The sequence below is a fragment of the Jaculus jaculus genome, chromosome 16 (assembly GCF_020740685.1).
Source record: "Jaculus jaculus isolate mJacJac1 chromosome 16, mJacJac1.mat.Y.cur, whole genome shotgun sequence".
Classification (NCBI taxonomy): Eukaryota; Metazoa; Chordata; class Mammalia; order Rodentia; family Dipodidae; genus Jaculus; species Jaculus jaculus.
In genome coordinates, this window is record NC_059117.1 from 22,079,030 (window position 1) to 22,105,814 (window position 26,785).

A 26,785-nucleotide genomic window follows, 5' to 3' on the forward strand; every position below is an offset into this window, starting at 1 on the left:
CAATGTTAGTAATGAGAATGTTAGAGCCTTATAAATAAAAGGGGCATTTTTGTCTATTTGATTTGACCCAAAGACCCATGTGGGGGAAGATGCAGTTGAGAAGCTGGAAGAGAAAGAAACCGGTATTCATCGTGCTCCCACAGCAGTCTCTCACATAAGCATATGGACAAACAAAAGCAGTGCTGCAGGCAGAAAAACGATTCTTCCAGGAATAGGAATGGCTAGTTCCATCCCATACGCACTGTGCTGGACCGATAATTATGCTCAATTTGAAAAACAGCTGAAATCTACAATTAATTTGAGTTGTCACATGCTGTGTAGTATCTGATCTTATTATCCCAGACATCACTATGTATACATGATAATAATATGTAATAATAGGCCATTGTTACAACTCTCCCTCCAAGTCAAATCCAACACTGATTTCAAAATTTTACATTTTCTATAGTGGTCATTCTCCAAGTTAGTACTTGAACATTTGAGACTGTTGGCATATTTCTGGTATGCTGGTTACCATACCAAGGAACAGCTGGTATATGGGAGAAAGTGTGTGGAATAGGGGCGTGTCTGCATGCAATTCCAGTGGTTCTAGGACACTGCTTATCATGATGACTTGCAGAAGTTAATGGAGGAGTGTTGGGGTTATCCATGACCTTTTTTTCCTTCATGGTTCTGCATCTTCTCTATTAACTGTGATAACTGAATTAGCCCTATGTGCCTGATTCTCCCTGATGGTTAGCTTGAGCAGTCAGGTCAAGGGGGTACATTTAACACAAGAGGGAACAAAAGCATTTCCCTCACATGCTTCTACCTCTTTCCAGGGTAAGTAAGCAAGGGCCTACACAGACATTCCTGTCCCAATGGGCTTGAGAAAATATATATTTTAACTAAATATAGGTTTTTAAATAGAAATTAAGGCCATTGGCTGAACATATTTTAAAATGAAAATATTGCATTTTATTGTACTTTAGACCACAGAAACACAGCCCAGGAAGTGAACAAAGTGTGCAGTGAACCCCATCTCTTCTTAATGTCTTCCCACCGGCATCTGCAACTTCTTTGACAAAAAGTGTATCCTAGCAATTGAATAACCCCAGGAAAATGCAATCTTCCTTGCACCTTAGAATGCTTGCCAAACAGATGTTCTAGTCAGGAAGCTAATGGCTTTAAAGAGGTCATGCAGATTACAGATAAAGGATAAATCAATTCTAAAGTACAGTAATTGTGTAGATTTGAAATTCTGCTTTCTGCTGCAGGAAAATAACCAATTGGAACCTAAAATTATCTCTTTTTTTCCACAAACAAGCCACCTAAATCAGGGAGGGTATACTGCATATTTTTGGGAGGAGCGGAGGGAAGAAAACAGTGAGCTAAATGAAGTAACTATTGTTTGCTTCTTTTTAAAATTTTTGTACATATTTTGTCTCCTCAAAATTTTACATCTTTAATCATGGAGTTTAGGCCAAAAGGGAGATTCACTAGGCTTGTGCATAAGACACATTTCTTAGTTGTGAATTCCTACTTAGGAGCCAACAATAGTGAGTATGCTTTCTAAATTAAGAGAAAAGAAATATAGGTGGTTTGAGGATAAAGAAAGCAGAGTTGGAGGAACCATGCTCCCATTTCTTCAGAAAAGGCACAGTAGATGAAAGGGAAAAGCTCTGGGAAGGAGGTAAATAGGGATCCTGCAAAGTGGTTTACATGGTTTTTTGCAGGACTACTTCTACAAAAATCCCACCTGCAGACAGAATTCAGGGAAACAACACAAGTTCCCCCCTTCTCAGGTCACTAACACCCTAATAACAAAAGGCATCTGAAAGAGAAGAGAGATAACGAAAAAGAGGGGACAGCATATCTGGTCATTTCCATAACCATCTGTACCATGTGCTAAAGGTAAGAGCCAAGTTCATTTTAATTAGCTTCTCAGTATCACACAGGCACTTTCTTTATGGACATGGTCCAGGGTGATGGTAAACATGGGGAGGTTGTGACTCCTGTCCCGAGAGCATTAAACCTCTAATACTTACGATCAAGAGGTACTTCCAGAGCACTGATCATCTGGCACAGGAAGAGAACCAGGGGCACTCTGCCTGCAGATAAGTACTTCTTTTTCGGCATTATTTTAAGCTGCATTAGCTTTACTCCTGCTGAGACCCACACACTGGATTTCCTTTTCTTCTTTCACAAAAGATCTGTGTGCAGCGTTTAAATTATTTTTCATGCAGGGAACTGAAAATGGATGGGATAAGAATAGTAATTATAAAGGATTAAAAGAAGAGTGCAAGGCTGTGTCTCAGAAAATCAGCTCTTTATTATACATGAGCCTTAAAAGGGAACTAACTTCTAAATATTTAACTCTCAAAGACTAGAATAATCATTTATTTATAAGTCACCTAGAATGAGTTCCAAAAAAAATTGTGATGATGTCAAGCAAAATTTGCCCCTCTTCTTATCTTTATTTTTTTTTTCCCATTTTAAATGTTTGTATTGAAAGTTCTCAGAGGCTATCTTCTCTTTCTTAATAGGACAGTAAAACCTGGTTATTAAGCGACTTTTGAGAGGAGGCCTAATGGCTTCTCCATTCTAAAGAGGATGTCTGGGAAAGATCCAAGCAAGTTTCCTTCAAACTCAAAACACTGAAAAGTGGCAGTTCAGCTCATTCCCAAATCTCACTTAGACTACAGTCACAGACATGTGCTCTGAGCTCCAGGCCTTCCTTACTAGTTACTGTGTTTAACTGTGTTAATTAATTTCTTTTCTCAAGGGTCTTTTCAAGTTAAATATGGGGAGCATACATATAGCATCTATCACGCAAAGTTCACTGCACTCTCAAATAAATTTTTAAAAAACCCTCAGGGCTGGTGAGTAAAGAGTGCTTGCTGTATGAACATGAGGATTTATGCTCAATCCCCACCACCCATGTAAAAAGCTGGGCATGGCCACATATGCCTATAGACCTAGGATGAGGTGGGCAGAGACAGCAGGATTACTGGGTCTCTCTGGTCAGCCAATTTAACTGAAAAACTGGGATCTCCAGTTTCAGTGAGAGACACTGTCTAAGAGAAATAAGGAAGAAAAGTGATAGAGGAGGACATCCAACAGCTTCCTCTGGCCTCTGCACATGTGGTCATGGGATGTATGCATGAGCACATATACACGTGCACACGCCATATGTATTCATACATAATCGCATTCAGATTGTCTGAACATGGTCTGCCCCAGGCTATACTTATACTTACATTGAGATTTTCAGACTAAAATCTAGACAGCATGGTCAAATAAGTTGTATTATCATTTCAGTGTATGGAACCAAGCTTAAATGTATGGAGAGAGAAATAATACTGATAACAAGTGTTTTGTTAGCAACTGAATCGATTCTAATCTTGTTAAAAAATAATAGGATACTTCTTGCAAAATAAAGAATTCTATGTAGAAAGTATAAATACACTTTTAAAAAACCTAAATGATCTAGTCTCAAGTTATCCTATCAGTTTCCTTCCAGTTTCATATAACTTTTGAAAAATGATTCCTGTTTTCCTTCTTATATCAATCCTTCAGTGTTCCTCAAATTATTCCATTTTCCTATCTTTCTTTATTCTACCCTTTTACATTTGAATCTACCCTATTTACTTATTTAAGTCATATTTTTCCTCATAAGGAGATTAGAAAGTTTTCTCCAAGAAACCTTAGCTCATCACCTAGACTAGAAATCATCTCACCATTACTTCTAAACACTACTGTTTTGAATATCACATGATACATATATACATATACACACATCTATGTAGTAGGACAGTTTTTGAAAGGCAAAGAAAAAAGGTAACTTATACATAGGTATTATATAAATAATATTTTTGTGAATCCAAGATCCAAAATATATGGCTTCATTTAAGATCTCATAATTTGTCTTTTCTATTGTCACATATAAACATTCATGTTCAGGAAGCACTGAGAGGTGAGTATAGAAGCTCACTGAATTGCTTCAGACCAAAACATACGGCAGTCGAGGCACAACTCTACCATTCCAGCCACATTTACTAAGGTCTCTCCTGATTGTGCTGTTGATATGCTAATTTTGAATTCACACAAAAGCTTTAGGGAAAATAAACATAGATGACAAAGAGGGACTAAACCCAATAGATCTTATATCCAACATGCATTGAGAGAAAATAGCAAACCCACACTCTGAAGCATGAATGGCACACCTGCTTCCTGCCCCATGGCACACCTCCTTCCAGTACCATGGCACACCGACTTCCTACACCATGGCATATCTGCTTCCTGCACCATCACATACTTATTTTTGCACCATGCTAATTAGTTTTAAGAGCCTAGCTATCTGAACAGGTGCTGGGGAACACACTTCCCAAATCCATCCTAATACAGTGTAATGCCTGGTAAGACCTTAAGCAGCTACAAGCAATTTTTAAGTTCTTCACTTGCTATGGTTTTTACCTGGATGCCTTAACTGTCCACACAGAGAAAACCATAAAACAAACTTCATATAAAAGAAAGTATCAGTCAACTTTCTTTACCCTTTCAAGTATACATGGAATTAGTGTTTATTTATGAACTCACAATACATTATAATAAGAAATTCAAAACTTGTAGAAAGACGGAGAGACTACTTACATAAAGACACGAGTAAATAAGTCATCACACTGCTGGGAGATCAAGAACTGCAATACCTGAAGATGTGGTATCTCCGTAGAGGTTGTAAGTGGGTACCGTTATTCACAAAATCACCCCTAGCACAGATTCTTAGGTGAGGACAGAGCAATGGTCCAGCTTTTCCTCTGGATCCTGGCCCTGGAAAATTACCCGCTCCTCCTACTCATGCCCTCACAGGTGAAACTCCAACTGCTCAAAGAGAGCATTACGTCTCCAGTACTCAATCAAATTGAAAATCAAATAAGCTACAGAAAACTGAGCTTCCTCTCAGTGACAGTAATGTGTTCTGAATGGACCACAAAGAAAAAACCACTGCTTAGCACTCTCAATATTGCTGTCAATGCCCTCCCCCCAAAAAAGCCCATTTGCTATGTATGTCCCCTTGGAAGATGGTGGTAATTCCCCCTTAAATGAAAATCATAGACTAAAACTAAATTCTTTTGTTTTTCATTTATTTATTTATTTATTTATTTATTTGAGAGCGATAGACATAGAGAGAAAGACAGATAGAGGGAGAGAGAGAATGGGCGCGCCAGGGCTTCCAGCCACTGCAAACGAACTCCAGACGCGTGCGCCCCCTTGTGCATCTGGCTAACGTGGGACCTGGGGAACTGAGCCTCGAACCAGGGTCCTTAGGCTTCACAGGCAAGCGCTTAACCGCTAAGCCATCTCTCCAGCCCTAAAACTAAATTCTTTATGTAATTATATTGAAAGAAAGAAAATCCCAATATGAAAACGCACATTAGTTTTAGTTAGGCTAAGAACTATGTTGGCTTAAAAATTACAAAAAAATTTTATTAAATAAGATTATTGTATGTTCTGATGGTAAATAACCTTGATACTTAAAATCAAATATGCTGTTAAAGGGACCAAGAAGGTAGAAAAGACCTTTAGTATTACATTCCGCTTAATTCCATTAAAAACAAAAGAATTTGAGAAACAGAAAGAAAATATAATTTTCATCACCAGAAGAGATATCCAATTCAAGATTACTTATGTTTTTTGAGCACAAATTCACATTAAATCACAGATTATGATTTACTAAATTTTTCAAAAAAGAAAGGAAAAAAATCTAGTTTTGGCAAAGATTTCACACCAAACCCAAGAAAAGTAGTTGCTCTGCTGCTGATTTAAGTTTTATTTTTAGAATTAAAACAGAACCTTATTTTTCTCTCAAATGAAAGATGAAGTTATTTTAATTTTAAAAAGTCAGGGCTGGAGCAATGGCTTAGCACTTAAGATGCCTGCCTGCAAAGCCTAAGGACCCAGGCTCAATTCCCCAGTACCCATGTTAGCCAGATGCTCAAGGTGATGCATGCATCTGGAGTTCCTTTGCAGCGGCTAGAGACCCTGGCATGCTCATATTCCATCCACCCCTCTCTCTGGGGCTTTCTTTTTCTCTCTAATAAAAAGTGAAAAATTTAAAAACAGTCAGCTTTCCAACAGAATGGGGAGGCCAAGCATTCTTTGTCATTCTTTCTTCTCTGTGCTTTTCAGTGTTCACCACGAGTGGCTCAACGCCTCTGCACACAACCTGATGCACAGTCTCTAAGCCAGTAAACCAAGCATCCACGTGTCTAGACAACTTGGGACATAGTAGATATTGCTGTGATGGCCTTGCTGGCTACATAACCAACTGAGTGTGGCATTATGTGGATTACTTTCCAGTAGTCAATTCGGGGATGATCACTTTTTACATTTTAACTTAATTACCACAAGGAACAGGGACAGAAATGGCTATCCCTACTCCATTTGTATGCTTTTGAATCAATCAAATTTGCATCTGAAGGTATATGGAGGGAAAGTTAGAAAGACGTCCTCAACAACGTCACAAGCACATACCACATGAGGATCTCAAGACAAAGTCTTCTGGGGTAATGGGACTACAGAGGCTTTATGGATATCTTCCGAAAGTGAGACAAGTTGTGTGAGGCTTTAAGGAGTATGCTTGTGGCCCAAGGAATCTTATAGTAGAGCTTTTGACAGGAATCTGGTAACTAACATGAAAAGTACATCAGGAAAGGTAGACAATTAACAGATGTGTCCCTTAATAATAGATGATGATGGGATACATCCTAATGATAGCTCCAAGTCTTCATTCCTTAGATCATAATAAATTATTGGCTTGTTTGGTACTTATTAAAATCCCAGAAACCAGGTGTGTGTGTGTGTGTGTGTGTGTGTGTGTGTGCAAATGTATGTTTGTGTACATAAATATATACGTTTAATAGATGGAGGGTGGGATAATACCAGTAACAGTGAGTACCATTAGTGATCACTTTCCCATGTCAGACATCACACTGAGCCTCCTCCTTGAGTGGTTACCCTCTTCTTCCCAACAACACTAAAATACAAGTTCTAGAATCCCATTTGCTGATGAAGATACTGTAATGCAGGCTGGTAGTCAACTGCTGATGGCCACACATACATACCACATGTGAAGAACACATAAAGATAGTCCATCTATAGCAGCAGTGGTGTGTCCAGTTTTTTCTCTCTCTCCTTCCTTGAAAATAAATAAATAAATAAATTTTTTAAAGCTATTTTTTTTTTTTTATATTTTTGGTTTTCTGAGGTAGGGTCTCACTCTAGCTCAGCCTGACCTGGAATTCACTATGTAGTCTCAGGGTGGCCTTGGACTCTCAGTGATCCTCCTACCTCTGCCTCTCGAGTACTGGAATTAAAGGCGTGCACCAACATGCCCAGCTTTAAAGTTAATTTTAGGGATGGAGAGATGGCTTAGCAGTTAAGGCACTTTCCTACAAAGTCTAAGAACTCAGGTTCTATTCCCCAGGACCCACGTAAGCCAGATTCACAAGGGGGTGCATGCATCTGGAGTTCGTTTGCAGTGGCTAGAAGCCCTGATGTGCCCATTCTTTCTCTGCATCTGCCTCTTTCTCTAATAAATGAATAAAATAAAAAAGTTAATTTTATATTTGTGTAGTGTAGCAGACAGCTTTAGGTTCACTGAGATGAACTTTCAGACCAGGCACAGTTATGGAGGAAGGGATTTATTGAAACTTACAGATCCAGGGGAAGTTCCATAATGGCAGAAGAAGCTGGCCTGCCTTCACAGGACCAGGCAGAGAGAGAAGTACAAGCCAAAAGCCAAAAAGCCACAGCACACTTCAGGAATTCCAGCTAGGCACACTTTGCATATCTTTAGATTGAAATCAGAAACCCACCACCACACCTTAAGATCACCCAGTGACATTGCCTCCAGCCAGGTAGCCAGCAGATGCAAACTACAAACAATAAAGAACTGAATATATTGGGGGCCATCTATTCTATTCAAACCACCACAGGTAGGGAGAGGCAGGAAGAACGATAGTGTTTAAAGCTAGCCTGGGCTACATAGCAAGAAACTTTCCAGGAAAAGAAACATTCACAGGTAGAAAATAACTTCTAAAGCAAGGTAAATGATCAGAAGCCCTGATTTTTTTCCTTGAGAGGTAACTGTTATAACCAAGTTTTGTGAATATTTCACACATTAAGCAGAAAAAAATATTAAACAATATTTTAGTTTAATATTTTAATGATATTTTGAGTTTATAACAATTATAAAAGGCTTTTTGGTCATTGCAGTTAGATCTAGCTACTTATAAGACATGGAATTCTATAGACACTGACCTTTTGATACTTCTTTTACCCAGCACTGCAAGAACAAGAAAAGAAATAGTGTAACATGAAATAATGATGCAATGAAGAGATTTAAGACAAGAAATAAAATATGGTTAATGGAAAGTCTATATTTGTTAGACTACTAACAACCCAAGCAAGACCGCACCTGTTCCACACGTGTCCAGCCAGGTATCTGATGGCAGCTGTCAGAACTAGGCTTCAGGGATGAGAGAGCTGACTGGGAAAGAAAGGATGGTTGGAGTTGTACAGAACAGACTTGTTCTCAAAAAAAGAAATGGCAGATCCTTCTTATCCTCATCTCTAATCCAATCACAATCAGCTAAGAGAAGGGAGGAGACTATTCTGAATGCCTGCTGAGTTCACAGTCTCTCTGTATTAACTGCTCCATCCTGATGAAGGCTAAAGGAATCACAGTGGGTGTCTGAACAAAGGCAGGCAGCTGGGTAGAGCCTGTGTGACAACTTAGTGACTAGAGGGACTAAGGAGTGACAAGCTTAGTGCTAACAAATGCCCTTCTCATGGGGAGGGTGAATGTGAGACCGGAAGAGAGTGATGTAGCAGTTTGGAACAGGAACAAATGCCAAAGGTCAGACAGAGGCAAGGAAGCATGAGCAACTATGAGTAAGCAGAAGATATGCAAGGTGTCAAAAGCAAAATGCAGCCAGGGCAGCCAAGATCAGTAGGAATGTAGATGCATTGTTGAGTGCCCATGGCATTGATGGGACAGAAACTGGACAGGTGACAAGCACCTGCCACTCTTGCTCTGGTATGGTGCCCAGGCTAGGTCTGCTATCCCAATCATGTTCCAATTCTCTGTGAAGGTAGGCAGGAAGTGGCTGGTTGAAATGTCTTGTTTTTCTTTCATTTGCATATTCTACAGCAGAACTTCACTGACATGGAGGGCAGGGTGCTACATTAGTGGCCCCCAGGAAGCCCTCCTCCTAGCATTCCTCCCCTTGTGTCCCCTCTCACAGTCAGTCACTGTGGATTTGTCCATATAACATGCTTTGGCCATTGGAATTCTGACAAGTGTTACCCACGTGGAGGCATGGTGGACATGTGCACACCAGAGCTTATCCTTATGCAGTGTTCTCTTTGGGAAGTTTGAACTAGACTCATAATGATGTGACCAGTGGAGAGAGACTTTGGGAGCTAAAAGACCATTTGGGGCTTTCTGATCCCAGCTTAACTCCCAGGAGGAAGCAGTTTAACAACATACAATATACAACAAAACCACTCTCAGAATTGTGAGAAGTAGTTACATTGTTGTTTAAGTCACAGAATTGTGGGATACTTTGTTGTATATCTAAGACAGGATCTTATATAGCTCTCGCTGGCCTCAAACTCATTATGTAGTTAAGGACCTTGACCTTCTGATATTACCTTTCAATTGCTGAGATTACAGATGTGTGCCATCACACCTGGTTTCTGTGTTACTGAGGTCTAGAACTGCCTTGCCCACGCCAGATAAGCACTTCTACCGATTGAACTATTAACTCCAGTCCTTATGCCTCATGCAATAATCATACTCAGGAATCAACATGACCCTTAGTTTAGCATGAATTTTTTATATTAAAATGACTGTAGATCATGGCTACCTACTTCTAATGTACAAAAGTGAAAATTAAGCTAGAGAACAGGGTGAGGGAGTTGAGGGCCATTAATCTCACCTACTACCTTCCTGTCTGCATAAGTCACAGTAGCACTGTGGTGGCTCAGCCCTGGCTCTATTCCTCTCATTCTCTCACCAAACAGTAATCTGAAAGGAGGGAGGAGAAGAAAGAAGGTCAACTCATTGAGATAGGCTTATTTCTCCATCACAAGGTCTACTTTCCAACTGTTTTCCTTCATACAGTACAAAAGAAACAAAGTTCCAATTTTCTATTTGTATGCATGTATTGTTCACATGTCTCAGTGTGCATGCACACACACGTGTGTGTGTGTGTGTGTGTGTGTGTGTGTGTGTATAACTATTTGTTCATGTGGAGGATAAATACTGCCATAGGGTATCTTCCTCCATCACTCTCCTCTTTATTTAGTGAGACATGCAATCTCACTTGAACTACAGTTCACCAATTCAGCTAATCTAGCTGGCCAGTTTGCCTCTGGAAATCCCTTGTCTCCATCGCCCAGTGGGCATTTACATGGGTGCCAGTGGTCCAAGCTTCAGCCCTCACACTTGAGTGGCAAGTACTTTATCCATTGAACCACATTATGAAGTCTGAAAAGTGCAAATTTTTTGTGACAGTGGCATGTTTAAAAACATCTGTACTGCCACCAAAACCAGCTGTGGCACTGTTTACCTTCCTATCAACTGAGGTTTCTACAAACACCACTGCAAAGCTGAAAGGATAAGGTGCAATTCATTAAAAACTTTATCAAAACAAAGCTGACATTATTGTTCTAAATGTACTACACCTTATCTAGCCCTCAAGCAAACATGGGCGGCTGGGAGCCATTTAATAGTCCATAAAGGACATTATGGAGTACTTGGCTGACTGTTCCTATAAAAAAAAAAAGTTATGCCATATTTTCAAAGTTACTATTAATCTTTTTGGATAAAATCATTCACTTGTGACAGGGATATGGGACATAGGGCAGCATCTCAATGTGTGCTGCTTTCCTAGTGGTGGACGGGGTGGTAGAGCAGGGAAGCAAATGGGTAGGAGAGGGAATTCACTTGTACATACTGCCACAAGAAATTAACCTAGAAGTGTTGCTGCTCACTTATGCTATTGTCCAGTGGGTATGTGAGTCCTTTTTCTCCAAAAGCTGACAGAAGCTACTATTTTGTGATACTACCATTTCAACATGTGGCTCCAAAGTCCCTATGTTCTCCCACTTTTACCTTCTTTTGATCAGAAATGATACATGCATCTTTTGCTTGCTACTCGTTGTCCAGATATGGTTAGTGATTTCAGTCAAAAAGTCTGGCAGACATCAAGGTGCATGTGGACTATTTAGCAGCCACCACTGGCAGTGCCACAGAAAGCCTCAGAGGTGACATTCTACAGGATGACATCTCACATTTTATCTCAGTGATGAGACAGGGCACTGGGACTGATGGCTTGTATGGGTACTAGCTGACTGAAGCCACCTCCTCTATCTTTCTCCCAGCTACATATTTTGAATTTTTTTTTTCCTACAATTTATCCTTTCCTCAAACATGGGCCTGGATACTGAGTCCAGATTAACCATCTGTAAGGGACATCACTCTTGCCATGTCACAGATTATTAGAATCCTCATGGCAACATTTCAACATAAATTTCACTAAGGTATTCAGGCCATGCATAATCACAACAGAACCTTGAAGGTAAGGAATGGAGACTGACAAGACATGAATAATTATATTTTCCACTTGCTGTTAGTGCTGGGGGAAGGTATATTATCATAAATCCATTGGCTGGAAATTCTTCATTCCAGCCAGAGGCTACTTTGCAGGAACAAATCTCAGCCGTTTACTGACATGCATTTCGTACTACAAAAGATTTATCAGTAAAACAGTGAAGCAATACATGAAATATATAATCCCTGGTACATTTCATTTTTTTTCGAGCAGGCCAGGTGAAAATCTGAATTTAAAAAATAAGCAAATCAATGAATGGCCATTTGCTTGCAAGAAAACTTGTCAGATTTATTCTGAAGGGTATCTTTACTGTGAATATTCAGAATGCAATGCAGTTTCCAGGAAGTTAAATAGTAACCCTTCAGGAGGGTATGTTCTCTGTAAAAGCTTACTATACAAAAACATGCATGTGAGAAGCAACATTTTCTATATTATAAGATTTAATCAATACAACAGTTTGATTAAGCTTTGGAACATTCTGCTGTCTGTGCTCAAAGAGTGGACTGTAGGGAACCACTTCCACAATGACTATTCTCTTCCCACTATCTCCTCCATGACTCACTCCATTAAAAAGTGAATTCCATTGCAATGGTGTGAAGGAACTGTCATTATTTGGGAACACCATAAGGAAGAGAGTGCTTTTTGTTTTACTGTTTAGCCCCCTGGAAGAATCAGGAAAAAAAAGCTTTTTGGCTGATATCAAAGTTGACTGAAAACATTAAACCTAGAATTACTGTATCCAAGAGTTTTCTCCACTTGAATTTTTATAGATTGTTTTGTGGGTAAAATGAGCACTTAGGGATGGTGAGGCAGGAGGGGAGGGTAAGAGTTGGGGTGAGGGACATAAAACTGGACCCAAATGACAATGGTACCATAAAATTCTATATTCAAAAAGGCAGACAAAATGGTTGAGCCTTCATCAGGTCCTTAGAGGGATCACCTGAATCACAGGGCCCTGGAGAGGATATGATGAAGACTAACTTTAATCTTCTCCTGTTTCTCTCTCTCCCTCTTCTCTCTATCTCTTTAATATTACCACTCTTTTTCATTCTTTGCCTTGGCATTGGCCTGTAACTCCCAGTACCAGCATGTGGTTCACATCCACAATGAGCTGTTGATCAGAGATCTACAAGGTTTCCCAAAACAAGAGAAATTTCTGTCAGAGTACTTGATGACCCACCAAAGATTAGTGGCAAGACCCTACTGCCAAAGACACCATATGCCATATGGTATGGAACATGGAGTGATCTGGCTGGAATCTGGAAGAGAGTCAGTTGCCAGACAGTTACATCATCTAGTGCCAAAAGGAGCTGCATGAGAGACTGGGGGAAAATGACCAACCTCTTTCCAAGCAACTCGTGGTATAAGCTAGTCAGCAGTAAGCAACCTGATGTGATCCTCACACAAATGCAATAGTGGCACACAGCAATGGTGGGTAACCAACTGCTTTTGATTTGGCTAATGGATCTGCTCAGTGGAATGGAACCCATAGCTAGAGCTGGGAAACAAGTCAGAACTATATCCAAAAAATGAGCCCACTCTCCATTATCAAGATCCCAACAACTGTGGGCTACAAGAGGGCCTATACCTATTAAATTCTCTCTAAAATAATAATGGTTATCCCATTTATCTTGTGCTGACGTCACTCTCTATTGGAGAATTTGCTTCTCTTTTTCAGGTGGACACAGATCTGGAGAAGAGAATCAGCCCATTACACCTCAACAGGGCCCCAGCTGTAATCAAAAGTAACTGGGGAAATGAGCAAGAGTGCTGCTTTCTTGGCAAACCTGATACCAGCACAAGGATGAAGGAGACAGACACAGAGAACACACAACTTCTAACAAACCAGATATCCAGAGACACAGAGGCTCCCAAGACCTCATCACTGAAGTATACCTAAAATGAACCCAGCATGGCTCAGGGAAATTTGCGGAAGAGGGGGCAGAAAGATTGTTAGAACCACACGTTAGGACATTATGCACAGAGACATTGCCTCTTACCCATAACTAATGGCTAACCCTACAATGTATGACCCACATTCCCCAATGAAGAGGATCCCTGCAGAGGGGGGAGGACAGGGAGGAGGTTAATGATGGTACCCACATGGTTGTATACACACAGTGTACATAACTAATAAAAAATAAATAAATAAAAATAAGCACTTATATCTTAAAGACAAATATATATATCCTTCTGGAAAGAGAGTTGGGGTATTAGAAGAAAAAGTGAGACAGGAAGACAATGACAAAATATTGAATGAAGAAATGTAATACATTTTAAGATATGAGATTATTCTTATCTTTTTCATTCAGAAATTATGACAATGTACACACACAAAGCAGAGTTGAAAAATACAATATGCACTCAGGAGGCAGAAGTAGGAGAATCACTGTAAGTTCAAGGCCACCTTGAGACTACATAATGAATTCCAGGTCAGACTGGGCTAGCAGGAGACCTTACCTCAAAAAATAAAATACAATATTACAAGGATAATTTCTTTAAAGCAAATTAAAGATACCACAAATACCTCAAGGGAAAGGTTTACTTAGACTATTCTTGACAAGGGCTTATACCTAGGACAGCTCTAAAGTCTCCCTTCCCCCTAATGTTCCAAGTTACAAGAGTCCAAGTAGTGTGTAAAGAGAGTCTATATACTGGTTACCCACAATGATAGCCATTAGGATGCACCAGCAGATGGAGAAACAAAACTAAGAATTGAGAGAAAAAAAAAAAAAAAAAGGTAAGAACCAAATTGTTGGAGGTTGCTTAGGCAGGAATGAGAAATGAGTGTCATTCACATGTTAGTATTTTAATAAAGGGAGGAAAGCCAAAAAACAGGCCGTGTCAGTCTGGGCAAAGAAGAGTGGGCCAGGTCTCTCAAGCAAGGCTGAGCACTAGTTTCTGGTTCTGGGCATCACTCACTGATCTGTGTTCAGGGGAGTCCAGTTACGCAATATCTTGGGAATAAGTCCACTCACCAGCCTGGCAGAGCACATGAGTATAAAAATGAGCAGCTGGGGCTGGGGAACTGGATCCGCAGATCCACTGTATTAGAGTTCAGTTCCCTAGATTCCATGTAAAAAGCCAGACACCATGGTGGGCTTCTGTAATCCCAGCAAATGGCTGTGAGTTGGGAGACATAGATGGGGAGAATTTTCTAGAAGCTTGTGGACCAGCTTCTCCGGCAAACACACCAGTGAACAACAATGAGAACAAGAGACCCTGCATCAAGTGAGGTGGAGGATGAAGATCAACATCTGAAAGTTGTTTTTGGACCTCTTCTCATGTTCTGGGACACACACACACACACACACACACACACACACACACACACACACAGAGTGAGAGAGAGACACATCATCATCGTCATCATCACCCTTCCCTAACTGCTCCCCCCCCCAAGAAAAAATCCAATGAGAAGGCCAGTTAAAGGTCACAATTCAGGCAGAATGTCAGACCATCAAGAATAATAGGGTGGGTGGGGAGGGGAGGGCAAGGGTGGGGGTAGGAGACACAAAACTAGACTGTAATGGCAATGGTACTATTAAATTCTACATCCTAAAAGACAGACTAAATGGCTGAACCTTCAGCAGGCCCATAGAAAGAACACCGGAATCACAAGGCTCTGGAGAAGGTACGATAAAGACTAACCTTAATCTTCTGTTTCTGTTTCTCTCTCTCTCTCTCTCTCTCCCTCGTCTCCCTCCTCTCTCTATCTCTTATATTACTTATCTTTTTCTTCCTTCTCTTCTTGGTCACTGACCTGTAACTCCCAGTACCAGCATGTGGCTATCATCCACAATTAGCTATTGATCAAAGAGACCTTTGCTGTTGGTACAGAACATACAGTACATGGCTGGAAGCTGGAAGAGAGCCAGTCCACAGATAGTTAGCTCGTCTAGTGCCAGAAGGTGCTACATGAGCAACTGGGAGAAAATGACCAATATCTGTCCAATCAACTTGTGGTTTAAACTACTCATCAGCAAATAACCTGATGTGATGCTCACACAAGTGCAATAGTGGCACACAATCATGATGGGAAAACAACTGCTCTTGATTTGGCTAACTGATTTGCTCAGTGGAATGGATCCCAAAGCTGGAGCTGGGAATCAAGTCAGAACCATATCCAAAATGAGCCCGCTCTCCAGTACCAAGCTACCAGCAATCATGGGCTACAAGAGGGCCTACATCTATTAAATTCTCTCTAAAAAACAAAGGTTACCCCATTTATCTGGCACTAACTTCACTCTCTGATGGATAATTTGCTTCTCTTTTTCAGATAGACGCAGATTCTAAGGACAGAACCATCCCATCACACCTCAAAAGGGCCCCAACTAAAACTAAGAATAATTGGGGAAATCAGTAAGAGTGCTCCTTTCTTGGTGAACCTGGTACCAGCACAAGGATGAAGGAGATAGACTCACAGAATGCTCAACTCCTATCAAACCAGATATCCAGACACATAGAGGCTCCCAAGACCTCATCACTTAAGCAGACCTAAAATAAATCCAACATGAATCAGGGAAATTTATGGAAGAAGGGGGGTGGAAAGAATGTCAGAGCCACATGTCAGGTCATGATACACATAGACATTGCCTCTTACCCATAACTGATGGCTAACCCCACAATGCATGACCCATATTCCCCAACAAAGAGGGTCCTTGTGGAGAGGGAAGGACAGGAAGGAGGTGAACAATGTTACCAACTTGACTATATACACTGAGTACAAAACTAATAAAAACAATGATCAAGAAAAGTTTTTAAAAATGACATTTGAGAGCAAAGGGGACAGTAGGTAGAACCTGGAGACATCCACAAAGTCAAGGAAGATGCTTGTGGTTTTCAAATGAACTGGATGGGGTTGCTCAGGAATAGACAGAAGAAATGACCAAAAATCCTGCTCCTGTCCACCAGAGGGCTCAAAATATGTACCCTGGAAGTGCTCAGCTCTGCATTTGGGAGAGGAAAATGAGGTGTCTGAGAAGGGAAATGATTGTGAGCCTTACGGGAGCATGAAGCAGACAATGTTCACTTCTGCTTTAGAAGAGGGGCTTTGAAAGCCACAGAAGAGTCACAAGAATAGTCCAGGCAGGAGAGGGGGATGCTATGGGCCATAGCTTCCATGGAAGCCCCAAGGTATGCATCTGACAAATATCTAAATGGGTGGAAGGACACAAAAAGGGTGTGAGGCAGAGATGTTTAGATAGTGCCTGGTTGCAAGGGTCCTGAAATGCTGTGTTAGTGAGTTTTGATGTAATTATGGCAAAGATGAGTTTCAAAGTACTAACAAAGCGGGTGTAGTGAATTAAGAACTTTTCTTTCAAAAGTAACATACAGCGTGGACTGGGCAGGGGACTTTAGAGGGCTCAGTGAAATTCAGCTCAATCATCTGGGACTTACTTCGGCAGAGATCAATGGCTGCCTGAGGCTGGGGGTGGTCTAGAGACTGACAGCAAACAGGGAGGAGGGAATGCTCTTTAACAGCTCAGCAGTAGGCATGGCATAAGGCTGCTGGGGGCAAGTTATAATTATTTATAATGACTGCATTATACCCAGCCTCCTGCCACCTCTCTTTACCACAACCACTAAACCATAAAATAACAGACTGCAAATCCCCTTGTTGTGGCATTCAGTCGACTCACAGTTGTTAAAAAAAAATGAAACTGTAGTTTTTCTGTCTTTGATATAAAATATAGGAATAGCTCTATAGCCTTGGTTAGGTAAATTTCTTAGAAATGATACCATAAGAATAAAATTATAAATTAAGTGTCATATATATGAGCTTTTATAATTCTAACCCTAGCAAGTAGAAAGTTTATGGATACATTATATGTTAGTACCACCATTTCCCTCCTTCCTGCCCCCATTCCTTTTTTGAGACAGTATCTCTCTTTTTGTTATTATTTATTTGTATGTGTGGGTGTGTGTGCGTGTGTGTGTATACCACGGTCTTTTGCCATCAAATGAACACCAGAAGTTCGTGCTATTTTTTTGTGTGTCTAGCTTTATATGGATGGCTGGGGAATCAAGCCCAGGCTGACAGGCTTTGTAGTCCTTTACCAATGGAGCCATTTCCCCAGTTCTTCAAGTTAAAAATGTTTGAATCTTCAAAGGACATCATTAGAATTATAAAGACATCCCATAAACTAAAAAGAAAAGGTATTTAAAAATTATATACCTAATATCAACATACCTATAACATATAGGAAAACTTTGACAACTAAAAATAAGCAAAGAGCCCAAAAGACAAAACATGTAGATAAATATTTCTCTAGAGAAGATACACAAATGTCAACTGAGCATATGAGAAGATACCCAAGTGTCATTTATCATTTAGCAAATATAAGTTCAAACCACAATGTACTGCCACTATAGATACATTTGAACAGCTATATTTACCAATCCTGGATAATATTCGGGACTGGTGAGGATGTGGAGAAATTGGAATCTTCATGTACAGATACTTTTGAAAATAATTTGCTAATTTTCTCAAAAGTTGAAGATTTGTTTGTTCTATAACATGGTCATTCCATTCCTAGGTCTGTACACGATATAAAATCCACTCAAAGACTTGTATGCAAATGCACACAGACGTATTTATAATAATCAGCATTGTAAAAAAGTCCAAGTATCTATGAACTAACAGAAGTATAGATGACATGTTACATATTTCCATGATGGACTAAAACTCAGCAGTAAGGAAGAATGAGCTACTGGTATATGCAACAGCATGTACCATGGGTAAACCCCTCAAAACTAAGAAAGAAGTTCAGTCCAAAATGCCCATGATTTCCTTATGAAGTTTGTAGAAAGACACACACATAAAGTCAAGCAGCTCAGTGACTATCTGGGAAGGTAGAATGACTGCACCCCGGCAGGGGGCCCTTTCCCAGCTGATGGCAACAGGCTGTAATGAAATGGAGCTGAAGACCGCATAGCTAAACACTACACTACAGTTGTATAAGATACATCTTATTTTTTTTAATTGTTTTTTTTTTTATTTATTTGAGAACGATAGATAGAGAGAGAAAGAGGCAGAGAGAAAAAGAGAGAATGGGCATGCCAGGGCCTCCAGCCACTGCAAACAAATTCCAGATGCGTGCTCCCCCTTGTGCATCTGGCTAACGTGGGTCCTGGGGAATCAAGCCTCGAACTGGGGTTCTTAGGCTTCACAGGCAAGTGCTTAACCGCTAAGCCATCTCTCCAGCCCAAGGTACATTTTAATATGTTTAATATGAGTGAATTTTGTAGTTTTCAAACTATACCTCAATATATCTGTTAAAGAAGAAAAAAATGATAACTTGAACACTGAATTTTCCCAATAACGACACTCTTCAGGACACATCCCTGTCTATGTCCATTGGCAAATGGTTTTATGCATGTGTTGCAGTCATGTTCGCGTTGCTGGCAGAAATCACCAGGCCACAAGCAACTTTTGGGAAAAAAGGGTTTATTTTGGCTTACAGATTTGAGGGAAAGATCCATGATGGCAGGGGAAAGCAAAGGCATGGGCAGAGGGTGGACAACACTCCCTGGCCAACATAAGGTGGACAACAGCAACAGGAGAGTATGCCCAAACATTGGCAAGAGGAAACTGGTTATAATATCCATAAGCCTGCCCCCAACAAGACACTGCCTCCAGGAGGCGTTAATTTCCAATTGCCATCAGCTGGGAACCTAGCATTGAGGACACCTGAATCAAACCACCACACCATGACATTCATCTTTGACCTACATAAGTTAAATCAATCTGAGAAAACTAAGTAAACTTAAGGAAATGGCAGACATTAAGTCAGTATATGAGTCTAACTGAATTACTAAAAGAGATTTTAAGAGAGGAAATATAGATAGAAGCCTATCCTAATGAAAATAAATAACATCCATAAAAAGAAGTTACATTTGTCCTTTTTATAAAGAACTTCTATCAGCATCTGCAAATGGATTCCTTAATAAGCATTTATGACAATTTTGAGTTTTTCTCAAAGTAATTTATATGATATATTAAGCTTCATCTCTGTGTAACTTGCCTTCACATCAAAAGTATTTTTAACTTCATATTCTCTTCTAGCTTAGCTGAGGCAAGTGGAGAGTAAAGATAAATTAGGAAGAGGGGACGTTTCATCAGGCCTCAGATGAACATATTTGTCCCTTTCTTCACATGTGCACTGCCTCCTCCTTGTCTCCACATTGCTTTGCTGAGGCTTATAAACACTCTCAACAAGAGAAGCAGAAGCTACTAAAAAAAGTTAAGATTCACAAGACCCAGTATCAAATTAAACTCAGCTTCTGTGAAGTCTACTTCCTTATTCAGAACAGGAGCCTGAGCCTCTGGCTGTTGGAGAAGAAAGGGGCTGAGTGTGTGCTGAGATTAGAATTTTCACCAATTTCCTTTCCCAATAAACACCATTTCTGCCAGGCTGCAAAATACACAGGGCAATCCTTTTGGCCTAGAGCCCACTAAAATGGCAATAAGCCCCTCTGACCATAACAGAATGTCTACTGTGCTTTGTCAATTATTACCATGCTCTTGTCCAGGAACTCTCTTTTCTTCCCTTCCTTCTCTTTCCAGTCTACGTTCCCAGGGGGTCCACCCTGTTTTCTGGAAAGTCCTTTTAACCACTGCCCCTTATTTTCACATAATTCTATTCCCGCCTAGGAAAACCCCAATTAAGAACTGTCTTGCCTACAGTGACAAAAAGTCCAAGCTCACTATGTGGTATACACAGTTGGTAAAGGGATAAAGTGGATGGCTGTTGAGCCAGAACCGGTTTTAAATATTAGCTTTGTCACTTAGAAGCTTTGTTGCATTGATTAGATTAAAAAAAAAAAAAACAACAAACATGCTGTGCCTTAGTTTCCTGTCCTATAAAATGGGGCTAATGCACACCTCCCTACAATGCTAAGAAGAAAAATGAGGCAACATGCTCCGAGTATAGCCACGTGTCTGGAGATTAGCGGACTTTTCACAAATGGCAACTTGTAAAATTACACATCCCACAGTGACAGCACCTTCATAGCCTCTCTTGTTACTGTTGGTTGTTACAAATCTTCTCCATGCCCTTCACTGTCATTTCTTCCACCTGGAATACATCTCACTTTGTACTTGATTCCCATTCTCCTGCATCATGTCCACCTGCTCTGGAACCTTATCAAGCTGTCAACTTTTGGAAGATGATGTCCAAAGCAGTGACAATACTCACATATGTCTACTGACATTCAAATGAACAAAAGTCAATCAAAATCAACTATTCAAGTGCCCATTAGCCACATGTGGGTGGCTAGTGGCTATCATGTTGGATATTTTTTTTCACCCTAAAAAATGAACGGCTCATGAATTTGTATGTCATCCTTGCACAGGGGCCATGCTAATCTCTGTATCATTCCAATTTTAGTATATGTGCTGCCCAGTCCTGTTGAAAGTGGAGACCAGAGAGAATCACTGGGAGTCATGCACAAGAATCTCAAAATAATGCAATCACTAAGAGACTCCACTGCAAGCAAAAGCATGTGGATGAGTGATAGAGAGGGACCCCTAATGTTCTTAAGCTGTGGCAGGCAAGCCTAAAGGGTGCCACAGGTAAGCATGCAGGACACCGAATCAGTACATCCATGTGTGTACACCACATATACAATGGCAAGGTCTCTAACTTTCTCCATTATACAGTGAAGTAGGTACAGAGAGACCAGAGAAGTCATGTAAGATCCTACAGCTCTTGCTATATAAACCAGGATTTGAAGCTGGTGCTACGATGCCCAAGCCCATGATCTTTCTATACCATGTGAAGAGTAGCAAGTCCTGATTACTGAAAGTCTTGAGCATCCTGTTTCTTCCACACTTTTCCCTGCAGCAGGAACAGCTTTGCTCAAGGCAGATAAACTAGACGTTCAGTCTCAGTCTTCCTGAGTTGCTTCTTCCTAAGACTCTTGATCTGGTTTTCTTCTGCCACCGCTCACAGCACAAGATGCTGAGCCCTCTCCATGGCTTATCTTGCTGGATTTTTTTTCTCCTTTCTTCTTCCTTTTGGTTGCACACTTCCATTGTGAATCCTGTTAGATTACTTTTTTATTTTTGTCCCTCTGGAAAAATAACTACAGGTACTCTTGGTGCAAATTCCTTCATTCCATACAGAAGTACAAAAGCCACAACCTCGTGAAACCTTCACCAGACAGTCTTAACGTCATTCCAAACTCATATGTGAGCTTGACTTGGGGGAATGCTGTAGAGGGAAGGTGGGTGTTACAAATTCCGAGGAGATCCTTGAGAGACCTCAGTTTCCATGGTGCTTATTCAGAATGATGACTCATCTCAGTGACCCCTTAGGAACCATCACTGCTGTGTGCCTTATGGCAGCAAGCCCCAAACTTCATTACATGCTCTAAGAGAAGCAGCCAAGTCATGCTATTTTATGTTTGATTCATTTCACTCTGCTCATTGAATATCTTCAGAAAAAAGAACTGTATGATTTTCCTTGGTGATATTTTTTTCCTTTTTGTGGTAATGAGAATTGATATCCTTTCTCTCCAAGTAGTTGGACAAGAATTATCCTAACTACAAAGAACAGACTGAAAGAAATCCTTGGCCTGAGAGTGACACAGTCTGGCCTTGTTGCTAGCAGGTGCAGAGTAACAGAAGAGCCCATTGCTGTGGACTGCGCCACTCTGAGCTTCCTTATCAGGCAGTGCTGAAATGGGGCCTGTCCACTTCCTGCCAACACCATCTGGCAGGTGCTTCATTTCCCAGCCATGACCGGGCAATGTAATTGTGTCATATCATGGGGTGCCTCTCCGAAGCCCCTACTCCTGCCACGAGCACAACTGTCACACAGACATCACTTAGGACACTAGAAGTCACCCATCTGACCCACTCCGCAGAGCCTGGCTTACTGGCTTACGGGATGGCTTAATCAGAAAAGCTCATTTTCATGTTGGATGGATGCCACCAGCAAGGAACAAATGTCAGACAGCTGAAAGTGACTTGGGCCAGGAGGCTTCCTCTTAGTCCAGCAGCCTGAACAGTTGTTGAACTTTATTTGCCTTAGGCTATACTGGGTCTTCCTATGTTCTCTTCCCAATGGGCATTGCTAGGTGCTTTTGAAGATATACCATAACATTATCACATCAACTGCAATGTACATGAAAATATGATATGACTTACAACTTTATCTGTGCCTATACAACTTCTTTATTTGCCTATGAAGACATTTTTTAAAGATTTTCTTTTGATTTATTTATGAGAGACAAACAGAGAGATTGGGCATGCCAGGACCTCTGCCCACTGCAAACAAACTCCAGATGCATGTTCCACCATGTCCATCTGGCATACTTGGGTTCTGGGGAGTTGAACCTGGGTCCTTAGGCTTCACAGGCAAGTGCCTTAACTGATAAGCCATCTCGCCAGCCCTATGAAGACATTTTTAATGCTGCATTATTTCATTGCTAATTGTGGATAGATTATTTACAAGCTTAGTTATGCATTTTCTTGCCTTAATAAGAAAAAAAAAAGTAATGTAGGAAAGGAAAATCAGCAACCATCAGAAGCATTCTATTTGTACTTGAAATGACTATTCTAAAAAAAAAAAAAAAAAAGACAAACCATTGTAAAAAACTGTAACATCAGACAGGTAGCATGCCCCATACTGGTTGATAACATTATTTAATTAAAGCTGACATCAATCATCTATGCTAACAGAAACTTACTGCTTTTATAGATTTTGAAGTAGAACTTAAACCAGAGATGTTGTCTCTAGTCCTGTAATAAAAATGTTACAACTCTCTTTCCATGAGTTACCTTGTAACCAGAAATCAGTGAATCTGCTTCCTGTCTTATTAGATGAACTAGGTCATCATTCTAATTCTGTGAATTTTGAAGAAAACATTTTCTCTTTTAGGAAAATATAATAATGAAAATATTATTATTTCAACACTTCCTTTTCCCTGAAATATCATATGAACAATGAGGATCTCTGACCTGACAGATAAGAGGAGCTGAGACATTTGAGCCTGAAACCACCAGATACTTCCAGAAGCAAAGGTGGTACCTGTGTACCCTCTGTAGCCTGTGATTCATCTCTTCCACCTTGGGAAAGGTGTTCAGAGCTGAGCGCATAACAGCCATGGCTTACAACTAGGTAAAGGAGACAGAGCTACTTTTAGGAAGTAAACTTATATGACAATGCTGATGGCATATTCCCAACATTTCTTCCTTTCTCACTTTTTGGAAGCTGGGTGTTTTTTACAGTTCCCCTGAATCTTGCAGTAAACTCTGAAGTTTTGTGATAAAGCCTAATGGAATATTTGCCCCTGAGGGAGTTATCCTTGACTCCAGAGTGATGGTAGACCACTTTGCACATGGTGGACCTTCAACAGCCTTTTGTGAGACACAGATAATTGACAGCACAGCTTTACTGAGGTCTGTCCTCATAAGATGTGTTTGAACACAGGGGTGGGGTCCCCTTGTGTCTTTTCAGGTCACCTCCTAGGTAATCAGTTTTACACCTCATCTTCATGTCATACTTCTTGATTATGCAACAGAATTTAGATTTACTCTGGAAACTCCTAATGCCTAAAATGCTCACATTTTAAAAACAGTTTCTTCATATAATAAATAATCAGCACTCATGGTTGAATTTTCTTAGGGACATAGAGTTTACAAAAATATACCTACACAGAGCATCTTTGAGAAGTCACTGGTACAGTATCCTGATCAGAGAATTTTCCTTTAGGCTATTTCTTTATTTTCAACACTTACTGCAATAAATTACTCCATTGATATTTAGCCGATGAAAGTAGATATAAAGAGAAACTGGTGGTGAAAGCAAAACAAGCAAATAAGAAAACCCAAGTAGTGTGAAAGCACTAAAGATAATCAGCATTTTGGTTAGATGTAAAATGTTTAAATTATTTGAAATACTCCTTCCCCATCTATCTAATCTGGTTTCCACTGTACTTCATATAATTTTCTATTTTCAGTCTTGCATTGAATATATATTTCCAAATATTTTCCTATGTAGGGAAGTATCATTCCACAGTGTTCATTGTAGATTTTCCCCACATTATTCTCAGTGAGACTTTGTGATTTGTAATTTGGTGAGATAACAGGTAATAGAAGCCACATGCCAGCTCAGCTCCCCTATTTGGGATAGCATGGCCTTAACTCAACCATTCTGGATAAATTCCACATTCACACCTAGTGTAGCATGAATGTTTCCTAAAGATGTATCACACTGGTAAGGCAGACATGAAGAAATGTTTTACTACAACCCTCATAATGATGTGGACACTGGAGTTCAGGGATGGTGAGGTGTGGACATAGTGGCTCACTGAGCTGTTAGTATTTAGCTGAGGAATATAAATAGCTGCTGTGCCCAAGAGTAAGCAGCCACCGCACACGTGGTTTACTCTATATCATGCAGGTCCTGAGTAAATTTAAATGGCGTTTCTAGAGGGAAGCTGAGCCAAAGTTCCGATCAGAACCCATGTCCTCTGTCTTACTAGACACACAAAATCTTCACCAAGAGACAAACTCCTACTACTTGAGAAATACTTACTGTTCTCTATGACTTACACTACCTTGTATATTTAGAAATCACACATACTTAGAATCTCTTGCCATCTGAAACAGTTTTTTTTTTTAAATCTATACACTGTATGCAGGTTATGTTATCTCTAAGTCTCCAACTACCCTCTTGTGACCAAGTACAGAGAGAAAAGAATGAGCCTCCACCAAGCTGGCTATGGGAGTGCACACCTTTAATCCCACCACTCAGAGCACGGAGGTAGGAGGATCATCGTGAGTTTGAGGCCACCCTGAGACTATGTAGTGAATTCTAGGCCAGCCTGTGCTAGAGGAAGACCCAACCTTGAAAAAACCCAGTAAATAAATAAATAAATAAATAGAAAAGTGCCTTCATCTTTTTTTCTCTTTAAAAATTTTAAGGGTCTTGTCTAATGGGAGGGGGTAGATCACAGATGAGCCTAAATAATGGTACCAAACTGCCTGTATTCACTGAAATGAAAACTAATAAATTAAATTAAAAAAAAAATTTAAGGGTCTTTCCTCTTCCCCCATTTAACAAGCTGACAAGTTAGCCTGCTACAATTTTATAGCTATTAGTAGAGGGCATATGTCTCTTGGATCAAAATCTTAATTATGTACAACAATAGCAGTAGCCAGTGGTTCTGAGGGCTCCATTTGCTTCATGGTGACATGAAGAGTGTCTAGTGATACTGTAAAGGTAGCAGATTGCATTATGGGAGAGGAACCCTAAGCTTGGGAGCCATAACCTCTTATAGTGGGCGATAAGCATGCCTGCATTTTCTTTCAGAGGAAAATGCTGTCCTGTGCCTCTAAGGCTATTCATTAGACAAAGACCAAAGAGACGAACGAACAAACAAATAAACAAATAAACAAAAAAAAAAGTATCACATACAAAGGACAATCAGCATTACTACTTGTAAGATGTGTGAGAAGATCATGGAGAATTTTACCAACAATCCCTTGATTTATCTGCTGCTTGCCATTGTAGAAGGGCACACTGTGTGGCTATGTAATATGGCAAGTCTACTTTTTGACAGATCACCCCATACCCTCATAGAGAGCTACTGGCTTTGGATCCCATGATTTCCAAGGAGACTATAAAGGTAAATAATGACTGTTGCCTACATTTGTTTATATAGAGTATTCTACTTCAAAAGTAAGATTTTTACAACAAATGCTTCAAACCAGTCAAATTTTACTATGTGATCATCAACTACACATTTTAAAAAGGAAACTGCTTTCATTTCTTATACTTTATTTGAATTAGAAAATTACATTTAAATTTTTGTATATTTGGGCTTTTTACAAGAGACATAGACACTTAGCGTGTAATCTCAGATAGAATATTAAAAGAGTTCATCAAAGGAGAATGCTAATTCCAGTCAAGTGGCCTCCTTCCTACAAATTGTTAATTCAAAGCTTGAGGGTAAATTAAGAAAAAAAAATTATTCATTCTGAGATATAGCTCCTTTCTTCCATGGCATAACAGTATTTTCCCTAGGGCAGTTATTATATTCATACATAGAATCTACTTTAACAAAAATATCACCTGATTAGCTAGAAATCTATACAGATAATTAAATTCTGG

At 40.0% G+C, this 26,785-nt stretch overlaps 1 protein-coding gene and 1 pseudogene across 45 annotated transcripts in view; both read right to left on the reverse strand.

Annotated features, from left to right (window-relative positions):
* Positions 1-26,785, reverse strand: part of Nrcam (neuronal cell adhesion molecule) — a 292,253-nt gene that overhangs the window by 79,723 nt on the left and 185,745 nt on the right. For all 45 annotated transcript variants that reach the window (XM_045135608.1, XM_045135606.1, XM_045135578.1 and 42 more), the window contains exon 4: positions 2,028-2,229. In XM_045135608.1, coding sequence (XP_044991543.1) covers positions 2,028-2,133 — 106 coding nt within the window. In that variant the 5' untranslated portion in view covers positions 2,134-2,229. The remainder of the gene's footprint in view (positions 1-2,027; positions 2,230-26,785) is intronic.
* Positions 20,973-21,071, reverse strand: LOC123455405 (annotated as a pseudogene).